At 49.9% G+C, this 16459-nt stretch overlaps 1 protein-coding gene across 5 annotated transcripts in view; it reads right to left on the bottom strand.

The window, feature by feature from the left end:
- Nucleotides 1–16459, bottom strand: part of PFKFB4 (6-phosphofructo-2-kinase/fructose-2,6-biphosphatase 4) — a 133435-nt gene that overhangs the window by 17113 nt on the left and 99863 nt on the right. For 2 of the 5 annotated variants that reach the window (XM_053294052.1, XM_053294056.1), the window contains exons 11-14: nucleotides 15832–15961; nucleotides 15254–15316; nucleotides 13219–13283; nucleotides 12442–12812 (exon numbers count right to left, since the gene is read on the bottom strand). In XM_053294052.1, coding sequence (XP_053150027.1) covers nucleotides 12648–12812; nucleotides 13219–13283; nucleotides 15254–15316; nucleotides 15832–15961 — 423 coding nt within the window. In that variant the 3' untranslated portion in view covers nucleotides 12442–12647. Of the gene's footprint in view, nucleotides 1–12440; nucleotides 12813–13218; nucleotides 13284–15253; nucleotides 15317–15831; nucleotides 15962–16459 lie in introns of those variants that run through there. The other 3 variants (XM_053294054.1, XM_053294055.1, XM_053294053.1) reach the window with 2 other exon arrangements.

Genomic DNA, 16459 nt, shown 5'->3' with positions numbered 1-16459 from the left:
GACTCGATGTCTGGATAAAACAAACCAGTCAATAACACTTGTCTGACTGAGTAAATAAATAAATAATAATAATAACAATAACAATAATAAAGCATTCATTCAGGTAGTTGGTAATGGAATATATTTCCATTATTTCAACATGGAGGCAAAAGGCAGTAAATGGGGTCCTTCACAGATCAAGTGCGTTTGTTCCCTCATACCAGTTGAGATAAACTGTTCTTGTGGCTTTCAGCTTGAATTGTGGTAAGTTCTGAAATAAAGACTTGTTCTTGAGTAAGATCTTGTCTCTGCCAGAGATTTAAGGAAATCTATGCCTAAAACTTAGAATTTCTCTTCTGATGGTGATGCTTCCCATTGAGTCAAGGCCAAGCTCAGCGTGAAGAATAACATTGATTTCAGCATGAAGACAGATCAAACTGAACTCTTATACTGTGGCACAGCCACACACACACACACACACACACACACACACACACGATCATCTTTTAAGAACTCGCACCATTTAGAAAATATGTTGCAAAATTTCAACACATTTTATAAACACCCTTTCATCTGCTTCTAATAAGTTTAAAGATGAAATTAACATCTGCCCAGCAACCAAATGGCAGCAAATGCATCATTTATGAATCACGGATAAAGCAACATTATTAAGACACAGGTATATAGAATGACAGCATTCAGTGCCAACAGAGTAATAAAAATATGTCTTGATGTAATGAAAATATTCCCTAAAGTAAACATTCTGCTTACAACACAAATTGCAGCAGCTTCCAGGGCTTTTACTAGACAGCTCATTATTTGCTCTGCAGGAGCTTGCCTCATAGACAAAGTTGCTAACAGAACCATAACCTGAACACCAAGACCACTCTCAAGAAATTTCAAATGTATACAGAATGTCATTATTCTGGAGGAGGAAAGCACTCTCTTTACCCAGCAAGCTGAAACCACAACTGGAGACCAAAAGCCGTACTTCCAGAAATATATTCCTAATTAGGTGCCTAATCCATTCAAACGCTATTCACTGTATTAAAACTGTACTGTGAAGTGGAAAGTGTCAAAATTATGATGAAACGGAGAGAAGACTGCAGGAAATAAAAGTACCAAAGAGAAGAGAGCAAAATGACTTCATTTGTTCTACAGAGCAGTGTTAACCTAAACTAGGGATGTGCGGTTCGGTTCGGATCCGGACCGGTTCGTCCGAACCGGTCCGGATCCGGCGGCTCGATCCCGGACCGAATCGGGCCCTTCCGGGACCGAGCCGGACCGAATTCGAGCCGGTTCGGTACCGAACCGGCTCAGGTTTCCCGAACCGGTTCGGGAATGAAATTGAGTCTCTGGAGTGTCTCTTTAAAGTTCCAAGTCTGTCCTCCATTTTGTGTCTCCTTCCCGAAACTTTTGCTCCTCCTTGCATCCATTTTGTGATGCTATTTCCAGGCATTGTATTGGCTGCGCTATTGATCCTTGATTGGCCAGAATGAGTCCTTTGGTCTGGTAGGCTGCTTGGCTGTTGCACTGTTGAGAGTTGGCACCCTGTTGGCCGTGGGGGGAGTGCAAAGGTGGGGGCTCCCAAAGGAGGGAATTTCAAACCTATATAAACCCAAGCCTCTTCTCTGGAAACTTCTCTTGGCTGCAGTTGTGGGATCATCTCTGAGACCTGCTTGCCCTTTGCTGGCTGCTCTGGTGTCTCTGTGAGTCCTGACTGTGTCCTGTGTCTCTCTGTGTGTGCTCTGTCTAATCCTTTGTCCACCTGCCCTTTGTGACTCTCTGTGTGTCTCCTCTCTCTGTCTGTCTCTTGTCTGTATACTGTGTGTTACTTCACTTTACTTTCTTCTTAATTTCCCCCAATTTTCCCTGTTCCTTGTCTGTCTGCTTTTCTCCCCCCCCTCCCCCCCCCTTTCCCTTCTCATCCTTTGGGCCTACCCTCCCCCTCCCCCACTCCCACCCACTGCATCCTCATTGCTTTAAATCTTCTTCCATTAATTATTGCTCTTTGTCCTGCCTTGTTGTTGTCCAACTTTTTGATTTTCACATTGCATTCCATTGGTTTCAGTTATATATTGCTTGCTGGTTTTGCTTAAATTGTACCATTTTGTTTGTTTCTGCTGACTGCTGCTGCCCTGCGAGTTGGTTCCCTGAATCCCTCCCCCCCACCCCCAGAGGATTCTGTTGTTGTTTCTTGTTGTCCCATATAATCAGTTTTGGTTCCCTGCTCCAAACTTGCCCCTCCAAGTCCAACCACACCCCACCCCAACCCCACCCCATCCAGCCTTCTCCCAAGTTTGCTGCTGCCAAACCGAGTCCAGTTTTCTTTGCTTGGTTCCACTTATTCATTTGCTATTATTAATTTGCAGCAATTGTGGTTTCATTGTCTCTGTTCAATTAGTGGCCCCCCTCAGAGTCTGTGTTTGGTTCCCCCTCCCCACACCCCCACCCCCAAGTTTTTTCTGCTGGTTATAGTCTTTCTTTAAATTTTTTTTTTAAACTTCTGGCTTGTGTTCTCTTGATATATATTGCTTTATATATTTTGCTACCCTCCTCCTCCTCCTCCCCCCCCTGCCTGCCCCCCCCACCCTCCCTCCTCCCAGACCCTACCCTAGCCCAGGCCCAGCTCCTCCCCCAACCACCCCATCCAGCCTAATCGCTGCTGCTGCCCGAGTTGTTCCAGTTTCTCCTTTGCTGTTTGTTGTTGCCCCCTCCCCTTCCCCCCAACACCCCTCTGCCACACACTAGCCCCCAACCACACACACCCTCTCTGCTCCCCCCACCCCACCTCTTTTTCTCCTTGCCCCTGACTCTCTCCACTCACCCCAGGCCCCCTGCCACACACTAGCCCCCAACCACACACACCCTCTCTGCTCCCCCCACCCCACCTCTTTTCCTCCTTGCCCCCGACTCTCTCCACTTACCCCAGGCCCCCTGCCACACACTAGCCCCCAACCACACACACCCTCTCTGCTCCCCCCACCCCACCTCTTTTCCTCCTTGCCCCCGACTCTCTCCACTTACCCCAGGCCCCCTGCCACACACTAGCCCCCAACCACACACACCCTCTCTGCTCCCCCCACCCCACCTCTTTTCCTCCTTGCCCCCGACTCTCTCCACTTACCCCAGGCCCCCTGCCACACACTAGCCCCCAACCACACACACCCTCTCTGCTCCCCCCACCCCACCTCTTTTCCTCCTTGCCCCCGACTCTCTCCACTTACCCCAGGCCCCCTGCCACACACTAGCCCCCAACCACACACACCCTCTCTGCTCCCCCCACCCCACCTCTTTTCCTCCTTGCCCCCGACTCTCTCCACTTACCCCAGGCCCCCTGCCACACACTAGCCCCCAACCAAACACACCCTCTCTGCTCCCCCCACCCCACCTCTTTTCCTCCTTGCCCCTGACTCTCTCCACTTACCCCAGGCCCCCTGCCACACACTAGCCCCAACCACACACACCCTCTCTGCTCCCCCCACCCCACCTCTTTTACTCCTTGCCCCCGACTCTCTCCACTTACCCCAGGCCCCCTGCCACACACTAGCCCCCAACCAAACACACCCTCTCTGCTCCCCCCACCCCACCTCTTTTCCTCCTTGCCCCCGACTCTCTCCACTTACCCCAGGCCCCCTGCCACACACTAGCCCCCAACCACACACACCCTCTCTGCTCCCCCCACCTCTTTGGACCGCTGCTACTGCTGTGTCCTCCCCCCACACCTGAATCCCCCCTCCCTGCTGCGCTGCGCTTCTCCTCTCTCCTCTTTCTATCATCTCTCTTTCTCCTCTCTCTCTCTTTCTTTTCTCTCTCTCTCCTCTCTTTCTCTTTGTCCCTGCCCCCCCTCTCTTTTCTCTCTCTCTTAGTCTTTTCTCTCTCTGCTCCCCTTCACTTTCCACCTCCTCTCCCACAGCTGCAGCCACACACAGTAGCCTACCCACCTGGCGGCTGCCATCGGTTTTTTTTTTTTCTTTTTATAGTTTTTGGTTGATTTTGTCTCTGCTTGGGGGTGAGTTGAGCGACACAAATAGTGTTGTCTCCTCACTTCTGCCCCTCCATCGTTGTTGAACTACCCCGGTTGCCTGTGTGCCTCGTGCGGCCGCCCTGCTGTGTCTCAGCCCAGGGTGGCTGGCTGGCGGCGGCGAATCCGTGACCAGCAGTGAGCGGCAGGAGAAGGACCGGAAGAAGAGGGGTTAGTGCGTGTGCGATTGTGCACCTTTTGTTGCCCCTTTCTCTCCCTAGCTGGCGGTTTTAAATAGGGACACCCCTATTCTGAAATGCATTTGGGTGTGGGGAGGAGGGAGGGAACCTTGGAGAGGAGATGTACTGTTGTAAAACTTGTGTCTTCATGCCCATGCCCAGTAAAGAAATTGCTGCTGTGTGTTGCGTTGCATTGCATGCGTCTTGCAGGTGGTTTTTGAACAGGTGCCTTCCAGAGTGCTTCCTTGCCTCTGGGGCAGTCTGAGTGGGGTCCAGGGTTCTGATGCGATGCTGCCACTACATGCTGGGCCCATGCCATGCCAGAGTGCTTCCTTGCCTCTGGGGCAGTCTGAGTGGGGTCCTGGCTGGGCTCTGATGCTGCCACTACATGCTGGGCCAATACACACGTATGATGATGATCATGATGTTCAATCCATGAGGCTGCCATCAAGTGTTTGCTGCTGCTTGCTTGCCATGGCATTGGGCAGGCAGAGTCACAGAGTGGGTGGGTTCAACCTCTGTGTTGGTGTGACTGGGTTCTGGTTTTGGTTGTGTGCAATTTAGAGTCACTAAATAGGCTGCATTGAGTTTGATGCTCCCCCCACAGGAGCATTACTTGAGAACCACCCCCCAGAACCCACACTTTGTGTTCCAGTTCACTAAATAAGGGTTTCCTCCTTTGATCTGCAGGTTCCCAAGCGTTGACTGCATCCCTCCCCCACCCCCGGTAGGTGCTGTGCCCTCCCCCCATCCACTCCCCCCCCAAAAAAGCTAAAAACTTGCCACCCACACCACAACTACTCCACCCAACTGCCCGTGCCACCCTCCCACACCGGGGTTCCACCCTTTAACCCCCTATTTTTCTAAAAAAAAACCCTCCCAGACCCATCTCCCCAATTGGCTTGGTGGTTGACTCCCAAATTCAAAAAGGACACCCTCCCCCTCACTTCGATTGGCTTCCCCCCCCATATCAAAAAGTCTTCCTTTCCCCCCAATTGGCTTCCTTTTTTGAAAACAAACTTCCCCCCCGCCGCCTCCAAATCAGCTGCCTTTTTTTTGGCCCCTAAGCCCCTCCAAATTATTTTTTTGACCCTGTCTGGCCTTCCTCCTAAAGTCTCCCTCCTTCTGACCTAGCAGCATGTCTGAGCGCCGTGTGGCGGGCAGGGCTCGCTCAAGGCTGGCAGGCAGAGGTGGGAGAGGCCAGGTGCGGGGTGCGCCTGCGGCACGGGGAGGGAGAGGACGCGGGGAGCCTGAGGACACCCCAGTTCTCCCCATTGGAGAATTCTTTGCTCCGGCCCCATCTTTGGTGCGCAGGATTCAGTTCCCCACGCCTGCTGCCGCCAATCGCGGCAGAGGCAGAGGCACTGTTAGGGCTGTGGCGGGTCCCTCCTCGCCGGCGGCACCAGGTGCTGCTGAGCTACCGCCAGTTGTTGAGGTGGAGGAGACTGTGGAGTTGGAAGAGCAGGTAGAGGGCGGTGAGGACCGTGCGGCTGGCAGCGATGCAGCCAGGTTCTCCCTCCCTCTGGGGCCCCTTCCCCCTATCCTTTCGCCGCTCAGTGGGGCCCCCCCTCGTGAAGCCCAACACTCTGGTGGGGAGCGGTCTGGCGAGGTGGTGGAGGAGAGGCCTGCCTCTCCGATGCCAGTTGAGCCGGGCCCTTCCTCCGCTGTGGAGGGCGGAAGGGGCGGGTTGGGTGGCAGCAGTGGGCAGGCAGCGGCGGCCGCCCCCCCCCTAGGACTGCAGCCACCCTGCGAGAAACGGCCTAGGACGGCGCCCAGGGCGCAGGAGGCCAAGGGCAGTGGTGCATGGGTGCATTTTGAGGTCCCTCAAGATGCCCCATTCCACGCCCGCTGTGTCCACTGCAGGATGCTTGTCAGCCGTGGAAGGGACCCTGCGCACCTGGGTACGACGCCTATGTGGAGACACCTAGAGCGTCACCACCCAGGTCTCAGGGGACAGGCTGGCAGCGCTAGTGCGCCTTGTGCATCTGCCACTAGGGCGGGCAGCGGCAGTGTGCCAGCCAGCAGGCAGGCTACACTGCCCGTCCAGCGGTGGACGCAGTCCTCGGGCAGCCAGCGTATTGTTCGCGTGGACCATCATCACCTCACCCGCCTCATAGGGGAGATGATTTCCACCGATGACCAGCCGTTTCAGGTGGTCGAGAACAACGGCTTCCGCCGTATTCTCCAATACCTGGCTCCCGAATACGTCATCCCCTCAAGGACGACGTTCAGCCGGAACGTGGTCCCCTCCCTGTACCGCCGGTGCAGGGAGCTCGTGTCGGCCGAGCTGCGTGCAGCTCCGGCCGGGACAAGCGTGCATTTCACGACTGACCTCTGGACCAGTGTCAGTGGGATGCACGCTTCTTTCCTGGCCCTCACTGACCACTGGTGGGGACCGGAGAGTGAGGGGACCTCCGCGGGCGATGCTTCCGGGTCCGGCGCGGCTCCCGATGCACTACGGCACAGGTGGGCCGTCCTGCACGTGGAGACGATGGACACGAGGCACACCGCGGAGGAGGTGGCGGCCGTACTCGACCGCCAGATAGAGGAGTGGATTGGCGGGTGTCCACACCTCTCCCGCGGCTTCATTGTCACCGACAATGGAGCCAACGTTACCGCCGCTGTCGAGACAGTCATGGACTGTGTGAACATACGGTGTATGGCACACACGCTCCATCTGACCGTCAGGGACGCCCTTGGCCTTAAGGAGCTGAGGGCGTCCCAGGAGAAGGGGGCCCGCCCCATCGCAGGTGCTGTTGCTGCCACGGCCACGCTTGTGGATAAGTCCCGCAAGCTGGCCGCCCACTTCCACCGCAGCGAGAAGTCCAGGAGACTGCTTCGCCAGAAGCAGGATGACCTTGGCCTTCCTCGCCATCTCATCCCTACGGATGTGGAGACGCGGTGGAACTCCACCTTCCTCCTGTTCCAGCGCCTGTTGGAGCAGGAGAGAGCCCTTGTCGCCCTGGCGAGGGACGAGTCCTTGGATGTCTGCGACTTCTCGAACGCAGAGTGGAAGCAGATGTCCGAGGCGGTGTCGGCACTCGAGCCCTTCCAGCTTGCCACGAAGGGCTTGTGTGGCGACACCACTCCCTTGAGCCAGGCGCTGCCCACAGCTGTTGGTCTCGAGAAGCTGATGGGTGGACTCCATATCTCTCTGACCACGCCAGAGGGTCGTGCTCTGGCTGGGAGGCTGAGGTCTGGGGTTGACAAGCGGCTCGTTGATGTGCTGGGAGACAGGGAGGAGTATGTCCTCGCTTGTCTCTGTCACCCAGCCCTCAAGGGCAATGCCGTGAGTGCCGACGACTTGCCCAGGTGGAAGGGCATCCTGGTCGAGAAGGTTAGGGAGGAGGAGGCCGCTAGGGCCCGCAGAGACCAGGGTGTTGGTAGTGGTGCGGGGGCAGCCCTCGCGGCCCAACCCGCACCCAGCAGCAGCATGGGCGGCCAGCCGGCGTCAGCTTCCCCTTCCCCTCCCTCTTCCCAGTCCAGCAGCGCGGCATCCCAGGCGGCGCCATCGCAGCAGCCATTTGCTACCGACTCGAGATCCGCCCAGTGGTTTCAGCGGTTCTGCTATGGCGCCATGCCTGGTATGCGGGAGGCTCGACCTGCCAGGCCCCCCTCCAGAGCTGAGCAATGCGTTGCGCAGTACTTGGAGGAGCCTGTGGAGGGAGACGGCGTGGACTGCGCACAGTTCTGGGCGAGCCGCCGCCAAGTCTGGCCGGACCTGGCGGTGGTGGCTGTGCGCCTCCTCTCCTGCCCCCCAACCAGTGTCCAGAGCGAGCGGGTGTTTTCACGTGCCGGGGACGTGGTGACACCCTCTCGCTCCCGCTTGGACCCTGGTCTGGTGGAGCAGCTGGTCTTCCTTAAGGTGAACCTCCCCCTGTTGGGCTACCCCAAGCTGCAGTTTGAGACGGGCGAGTGATTACCGTGGGTTGCCCCATGGTTGGTCACCTGCCTGGCTCGACCTCTGCTTATCCCTACCCTCCCCCCTTCCACCTCTAGCTGAGCTGACGTGACAGATGCTGAGCCGTGCCAGCCAGTCGCAGCGTGTAGTGTGCCCACACAGAGATGCAGTTGTAGTAGTAGTTGTAGTGCTGCGACTGGCCAGATGTTTACAATGCCCACGCCCACCTAAAAAGAAACCCAATGCTGACCAGCACAGGCCCTTTATCTATCCACCTGTCAGCATTTGGGGACCTGGCGTGGGCACGGCACACCCCCCCAAAGTAGCACAGCCCACGGAGTACTAGACTTAGCGGCAGCGGCGGGTATACGTTCTAAAATGCAGTGTAGATATGTAAATACTGTATGTAAATAAACATGTAAATAATTTTTTCTTTAAAAACCCCATGTCAAAATCAAGCCTCAAAATTATGCAAAAGAAAGAAAAAAAGGTGACAAAGGGAGAACAAAATGATGAATGCCAAATGAATTGATTTTATTGAAAATGTCACCAGAAATCATGTGTGGGGGGCTTGGTTTACATGGAGAAAATGATTGGGTGATTTTTTGAAATGAAACGAATGAATTATTATCATCTTATGTTCATCTTGATTGTGGTCACTGTTGATGTTGGCTGATGGCAAAAAACCCAAAACCATCAGAATAGCAATGAACTGGCTGCCAACACAACATATTGATTGATAACTGTGCAGGGGGGGAATTGGGTCTGTGTGTGTGTGTGTGGTGCAGGCTCAGTCTGTCTCTTCCTGTTGTGTGTCTGTCTGTCTGTCTGTCTGTCTGTGTGAATGGATGCCTAGCACTGTCTCTGTGTGTGGATGCTTTCTGTGTGTAGTGTGGTGTGTGTCTGTCTACGTGTTTTTTTTCCTCCCCCCCATGCCTCCCTCCATCCTTCCCCTCTCATCCTCTCCCCTTCCTCTTCACCACCTTCCATCCTCCCTCCCTTCCAGCCCACCACCGCCTCACCTGCCCCCAACCCCGGTCTGGCAGATGATGAGAGTCTGGTCTCTCCCACCGAAGCACACACGTGAGCACGTGTGTGCACAAATATGTGGCTGACCAACTCTGAGCCGGACCCTCCCCCCTTCAATCCCCTCTACATCCCTCTCCCCCTCCCCTTTCCTCCCCCCTGCCTCCCAGCCTCCCTCCCTGCCTCCCTCCCCCCTCCTAGCTAGCAGCGCACACATACACACACAAAACACCTGTGGTGGCAAACACCACCAGCACACATGCACTCACACTGGTGCCACCACCTCTGCCTTGGGCCTCTGTGTCCTTGAGCAGATATGTGGTGGTGGACCAGAGAAGCATTTCTTTCCAGCAAGGCAAAAGGCATGCACTCACTGCACACACACACACACACACACACACGAAGAGGTGAAGACGAGAAGAGGCAACTTCTAGAACCAGCAGCAGCAGGTGAGTGTCGTGTAATTGTGTTGCTTCCCAAGGCCACTGCCCATGCTCAATGCTCAGTCTGCTGAAACTAAAGAACTAGCTACAATCACCCTTCCTCACATGCAGCTCAGCTCAGCTGCACAGCACACTGACTAACTAGACACTACAGCTGGTGGTAGAAAAAACAGAAGTCTAGATTCTAGAAGATGTCCTGGTGGATTTTAAACTTTCAAATCTGTGCTAGGATTGCCTTGCCTCCTCCTCCTCCTCCTGCCTGTAATTGTGCCCTCTCCCCTTGCAGTTGCGCCGTCGTGATGGGTTGGTGATGTGCGTGCGCCGTCTACTTAGCTCTCTCCTCCTCATGTTGGCTGGGCTTGCCAGGCACTGGCTGGCAGCAGCTGTTGGCTGTGTGCTAGGCTCAGGCTGTGGCGCGCGTGACTGGACTGGGAATGTTATTGTAGCGGCAACACTGGTTGTGGTGGTAGCAGTAGTAGCTGTTGTTGTTGCTGGGCTGGTGGCTGCTGGCCTGTGCTGACTCTGCGCACTTGGTCTGGTCTGGTCTGGTCATTGGGATGCAGATGTAGGGTGTGTGTGCATCATCCATGGGGAGCATCAGAGCAGAGCAGAGCAGGTTGGCTGGCTTCTGTCTGTCGGGCCTAGTCAGTGGCAGGCACTGAGTGAGGCGGTGGTTTCTTTGGGCATCACGTCACCCATCATGCAGAGCGGCAGGTCTGCTGCTCCGCCTCCTGCTTCTTCTCTGTGTGTGCTGCTCTTGTGCTTAGTGTGCTGCTCCGCTGCTGCTGCTGTGCTGGCAGGCAGCACAGCAGTGGCCTTTTTGTTAGATCAGAGAGTGGGTGTTGTCTCTCTGAGTGTCCTCCTCTTACTTGCTTGGATAGGAGTGGTGGTAGTAGGTAGGCATTAAGATGGACTGACTAGGTGTTACGTGTTAGGGCGCCCAGAGAGAGGCGCCAAAAAGATGGGGTGGCAATTGTTGGGTTGCTCCTAGTATTATTGGTGAATTTCTGAAGAAAATTTTTTTTTCCATTGGCTAGAATGGGGGTTCGGGGCTGCCCCAGACCCGCCTCTGTGGGGTGGCAGCACCGCCAAAGTGGGTCCGGGGCCATGGCAAAAATGCCCTCAGTCCCTCCCAGCAATCCCCGTAGAGATAGGAGTGATGGTTCTGTTGTTTTTCTGAGGTGTTCTGAGTGAGTGTGGATTCTGTGATAGCAAATGAGAGTGGATTCATGGTGTCTCATTGGAAATCTCATAAGCTATCATAGAATCAACACTCAGAATACCTCAGAAAAACAACAGAACCATCACTCCTATCTCTACGGGGATTGCTGGGAGGGACTGAGGGCATTTTTGCCATGGCCCCGGACCCACTTTGGGGGTGCTGCCACCCCACAGAGGTGGGTCTGGGGCAGCCCCGAACCCCCATTCTAGCCAATGGAAAAAAAAATTTCTTCAGAAATTCACCAATAATACTAGGAGCCACCAATTGCCTTGGGATTTTTGGGGTGGAGGACACCCATGGGTGGCTACCACCCACCCCAGCTTTTTTGCCCCTAAGGGCTCCACATTGTGAGTTATGGGCAAAATTTTATTTTTTGAAAAAAATTTGTAAAAAATCAGAGGAAGGTCCAATCGACTTGAAATTTGGGTGGCAGGTAGAACACAATGTCCCCTTCAAAACCAGCCACTTTTTGTGATCCGAACCGGTTCGGTTCGAAACCGAACCGGACCGGGGGGGTGGTCTGGCAAAACCAAAACCGAACCACCCCAGTCCGGTCCGGACCCGGTTCGGACCCGAACCGAACCGGGAGAACCGGTTTTATGCACATCCCTAACCTAAACCTCAAAGTCCACTGTATTTTTTTACAAACAGCTATTCCAATTAGGTAAATGAGGTGTGCATTTTCCAGGTCACTGAAGCCAATGATGCTGAACTATATCATTTTTGCCAGTGTTTCCCAAATCCTTTACTACAACCCCTGCAGAATAATTACATTCATTCAGCAGACATATGTATGCTGCAATACAAAAGCCTAAAAATCCATTATTGCTTTTAAATTGTTTTAATGTTTTAATCTGTGTTGTTTTATTGCAAATCACCCAGAGACATGAGTTTGGGGCTGTATATAGATATGTTGAATAAGTAAATAAATATTAAATAAACCAAAAGGAAAAAAATTGTAAGCAGCTACAAACCATCACACATGTTAAAGCATACTCAAGTCCCACTGAAAATTAAGAATGCCAAATACATTATCGGATGTTCCTCACTAGGATTTCAAGACAAGAAACAGTAATGTTGCATACAAATAATTGACATTTGTAGCGAAGTCAGAAGTGTGTGGTATGTAAATACATTAGTATTTGCAACCCGGTTCCTCAGGCAGACTGTAATATTATTGGAGGTCTTCCGACTTACTGTCCAATGTTCCAACAGCTGTTCTCGGCCAACAAGTGCTGACTTAAGAGTGAGAGTGTGACGTTGTGTGTGTGTGTGAATACACACACACACACACACACACACACACACACAATGGAGAATGCGGCACTCATGCAGCCAAAAGAAGCACACATGCAGAGGATGCACTCCCTCTTCTGAAGCACAGGTGCTCATGTGTGCAGGCGGACTATTTTTGCCAACCTCTCCTTCCCCTGAAAGTGCTCTGTGAAATGTGCTCAAAATTTGTGCCTGAGGGTCACAAAGCCCCCAGGGACAAATATGCACACTCTGTTACACTGCACAGAGTACTTCCAGCTGAAAGGGAGATTAGCAAAAATCTGCTCCCCATGCATGGGCACCTGTGCTTCAGAAGTGGAAGCACATCTTCTGCATGTGTACTTCTTTTGGTTGCACACATGCAGCATTAAATTAGGATGCCAGGCAATGTTTTTTAAAAGCAGCTACAAACTACTGAAAAAGTAAGAATGATGAGCACATTATTGGATAATAATGCCCACTCCATGCGTTATCTAGTAAATAATGTTGGAAACTCCCAAAGCAGTCAGCAGTGTGAAGCATGGTCCATGCTAACTTTAAGTATGGCAGATAAGCCCCTCATAAGTTTGGAATGAAGAGCAGGATATGAATTACAACATCAACCACTGAAAACAAAGACACTGGTCAAATCACGTAAGTAGTGTTTGACATAAGCAGATAACCATGCAAGGAAGTGCCCATACAGCTGGGTTCGCTCACACAACAAGGCTGCAGTGGTCTGAAAGAGCCTGAAACTGAAGCCGTCTGAAAGAGACAGGAAGACCTGAAGATATGAGGAAGCAATTGTGTGTAGTGAGGGACAGAGGAGAATAACTATCAGAAGAGATCATAAAGTACATACATGTAAAAGAATTTACATTTGCTTATATAGGAAAATTTGAAAACATTTGCATCTTTAAATGAAAACACACACACACAAACTTGTTTAAATCTATAACTATCATACATTTGGTTGTACCCAATTTCTTTAAGGGCCAGTCTAGATGCTACCCACAGATATGTGGATCATACCCCAAACATCTTTAAAAAATAATAATAATCAAAAACCACTTAAGGAGGGGGCAATCAGAAATGGAGAAGCAGTGGTGGGGTGAGGGGGAGGATATTGCATACCACTACTTTCCTCTTCTAGAATTCCAAATTCACATTTGCGAGAACAAAAGTCTTACCTGTGGCTTGTCTCTGTGCGTATTTACAGCCTCAACATTCAGAAATATGGATTCCACCTTGCAGCCTGCAGTCACAAGTCAACATTTAGGTATCATGTTTCCTCACTTCAGCAAGGACAATCCCTATATAATAAATTCTGATTTCCATCTCCATGTTTCATCATAATAATTCCTTAGTAATAATCAAAATTCATATTGGCAAGGAAGTTTATTAAGTGGTTATTAATTTACTCCAGGTAAATCAAAGTGATAAAGACACCCTTATAATAACTTTAGAGACACGGAAGCCACAAGTGCCTTAATTCTTAACTTTTGCCAATGCTCTGGAAATTTCTGATTATTCACATTCAGTAGATCAGGGATGGGCAGCAAGAAGCTCCCAAACACTTAATATTCAATTCCTGAAATCTTGTTGGTAGCCCTGCTTCCAATTTAAAGCTTTTAAGGGCAGAAAATAAGACAACCAATTAAAAAGATATCAAATTGAGTTTTATAATAAAAATAAGAAACATATTATACAGATGTGTTAAAACCCAGTTTTAAATTCCCTTTCAAAGAAAGACTCAAGTTTCATATGGAGGGCATCACCTGTTTCAGAATAAAAGCTATATGCCCACTAACTGGATCGGTTTCAATAGAAAATATTGCTGCAGCAGTTACAGCAGCAACCAAATATTTAAATCCTTTAAACATAAAGTAGCTATTCTAAAAAGCAATTATATGACAAATGTCTTTACCATTCCTGATTAATTCTGAACTAGGTAGACCTATGGATTTAGGAATAAAAGGGTGACCACAAAGAATGATCATGTTGTTTAAAAACTACTTTCTGCAGTACCCAAGTCTTAGTGGCCAGGTTCGCCCAAAAGAACAAGAACAGTATGAGTGGTACAATGCATTCTATTTGAATCATCTAGCATTTTTAAATTTAGGATGCATACTTTTGGATTACACAGAACTTTTGGGGAGATGGGGCTCTAGCTCAGTTGTTCAGCATATGCTTTGCTCTTTGCAAGCAGAGAGTTCCAGGTTCAATTCCTGGCATGGAAAAGACTTCCCCCGCCCCACTGGAAATCTCAGAGAGCACTACTTGTACGTGTAAATAATCCTGAGCTAAAGTAAAGTAAAGTCGGTGTCAACTTCTGGTGAACACAGAGCTATGTGGTTGGTTTTGGCAGAATACAGGAGAGGGTTACCATTGCCTCCTCCCACACAGTACGAGATAATGCCTTTCGGCATCTTCCTATATCGCTGCTGCCCGATACAGGTGTTTCCCATAGTCTGGGGAACATACCCATGGGGATTCGAACTGGCAACCTCTTGCTCGCTAAGCACGTTACTTCCCCACTGCGCCATTAGGTGGCTTAATCCTGAGCTAGATGGACTGATTCCACATAAGGCAGCTTCCTAATGTTCACCAACATTCTTTCTCAGGCTAAAGGCCAAAAAAGGGAAAATAGGGAATGAAAAAATCAAATGCCAAACGTATTCCATTCCTCAAGCTGTACTTGAGAAATTATTCAATTTCTCAAGCTGTACTTCAGTCCACAGAAAGGACAAAGGGAACTGAAGCAGACACATCTTCAGATTAAAACAGGCCATGAGGTAAAGTTGCAGGTTTGTTTGTTTTTTATTTATTAAAACATTTTTATACCACCCAAAACTTATGTCTCTCGGTGGATGTTGTCATACATATTATCAGTGATGCTACTGCAGCCATGAATTCTGTTTGTATTCCTTCAAAGTCCTATCCTAAAGGCTCAAGAAGAGCAGAAACAGATGTAATCTGGCTAAATTTTTATAATAAAATAAATTGCAGCCCATGGCTTGCATATTACTACTTGAATCCTACCAATTAATCACACCATCACATATTCCACTTTTTCCTCATAAAATCAGCAGCAGTTCTTTTTGACATACAAATAAATTCATCTGAAAACAAATTGGCCACTTGCCTCCTATAAATGTAATGTTTGCCAAAAAAATTATGGTTAACAGAGTTGAAGACTTTACAGGGTAAATGTGGATAGCTTACCATAGGCCACTGGGGTTAGCTTTAAGACAGTATGCAGTGGGCACTTGAGATAAGGCAATTGTTCTAAAAGCAGAGAAAAACCAAATTAAAATTAGCAATGAAAAACAGAAATGGCAGTTTTCCAAAGCACAGCCTGCATAAATGAGAGGAAGAAATCTCTTTTGCCAGGAAAGTAAGTAATTTGGAGCCAAAAGGTGCCCTTCCACTCTCAGGATGCCTGGCAGAAGAGAACTGCATAAGAAAAGTGACTCCAAATCCAGAGAAGTGCCTCTGCCTGCACAAGCTCTTTGCAGGGGCTGACAGCCAGATTAAGTTACTAACTAGCCGACCCGCACAGAGCATCTGTGCGCTCTTTGGGGCTGGCAAAGATCTTATGCTTTCACAAACAAATGTCTGTAATCACAGTCTGGACTCTAGTTTGGTAGGATTGTAGGCCTTGAATGGGTTGTGGAGAGCACCATTTGCCTACTCATTTGACAAATGAGAAAATCATTGAAAGAATTCATCATCTGCATAGAGGTTGCTGTTGACAGGTCAAAGTGTAATTATCCACAACAGTTTGCAGCGAAAGTACCAACCTGCAGGCTTGTCCAGGAAGTAAGCAAGCAAACAGCGCATGACAGCTTGATGGCAGATTACAAGTACATTTTCCTGCCTTTCCAGCTCCATAATTACTGGTTCCAACCTCTGAACGAGATCTTCATAGGACTAGGGGGAAATCAACCACTTATTATGGAAGGTAAATCTCTTAAACAAGTCATCAAAAATTATTCAGCTTGTCATGACCAGATAGAACCTTTAAGACAACAGACCACAGTAGTAATACATTGACTCAAGGTAAAATTTAATTTATTGTTCAAGTCACAATGGTTATTACATAAATATATGTTGCCTGAAGAAATCCATTGCTGGACAATTCTTCACAGTATCTGTAAAAGAGTTCCATTGCTCTTATTAAATTTAGGCAGATTTTTTTTTAATAGGATTGCCCAAAACATTACATCTAAGATTTTATATAGCTTAATGTTTGCATTAGATATACTTATAAAAGCTCTCATGTCACACTAGCATTCCACGGGCCTTCTGCAAACTGTACACACTACTGCATCTTCCAAATGCAAGTTGCATTACAGCACATGTGAAAATACTGCAATTGCACAAAGGAGTAGTGCAATCACATGGCCATGAGAAATAATCAGTATGAAA

This window comes from Hemicordylus capensis, chromosome 2 (assembly GCF_027244095.1).
Source record: "Hemicordylus capensis ecotype Gifberg chromosome 2, rHemCap1.1.pri, whole genome shotgun sequence".
NCBI lineage: Eukaryota > Metazoa > Chordata > Lepidosauria > Squamata > Cordylidae > Hemicordylus > Hemicordylus capensis.
This window is presented reverse-complemented; position numbering and strand designations above follow the sequence as displayed.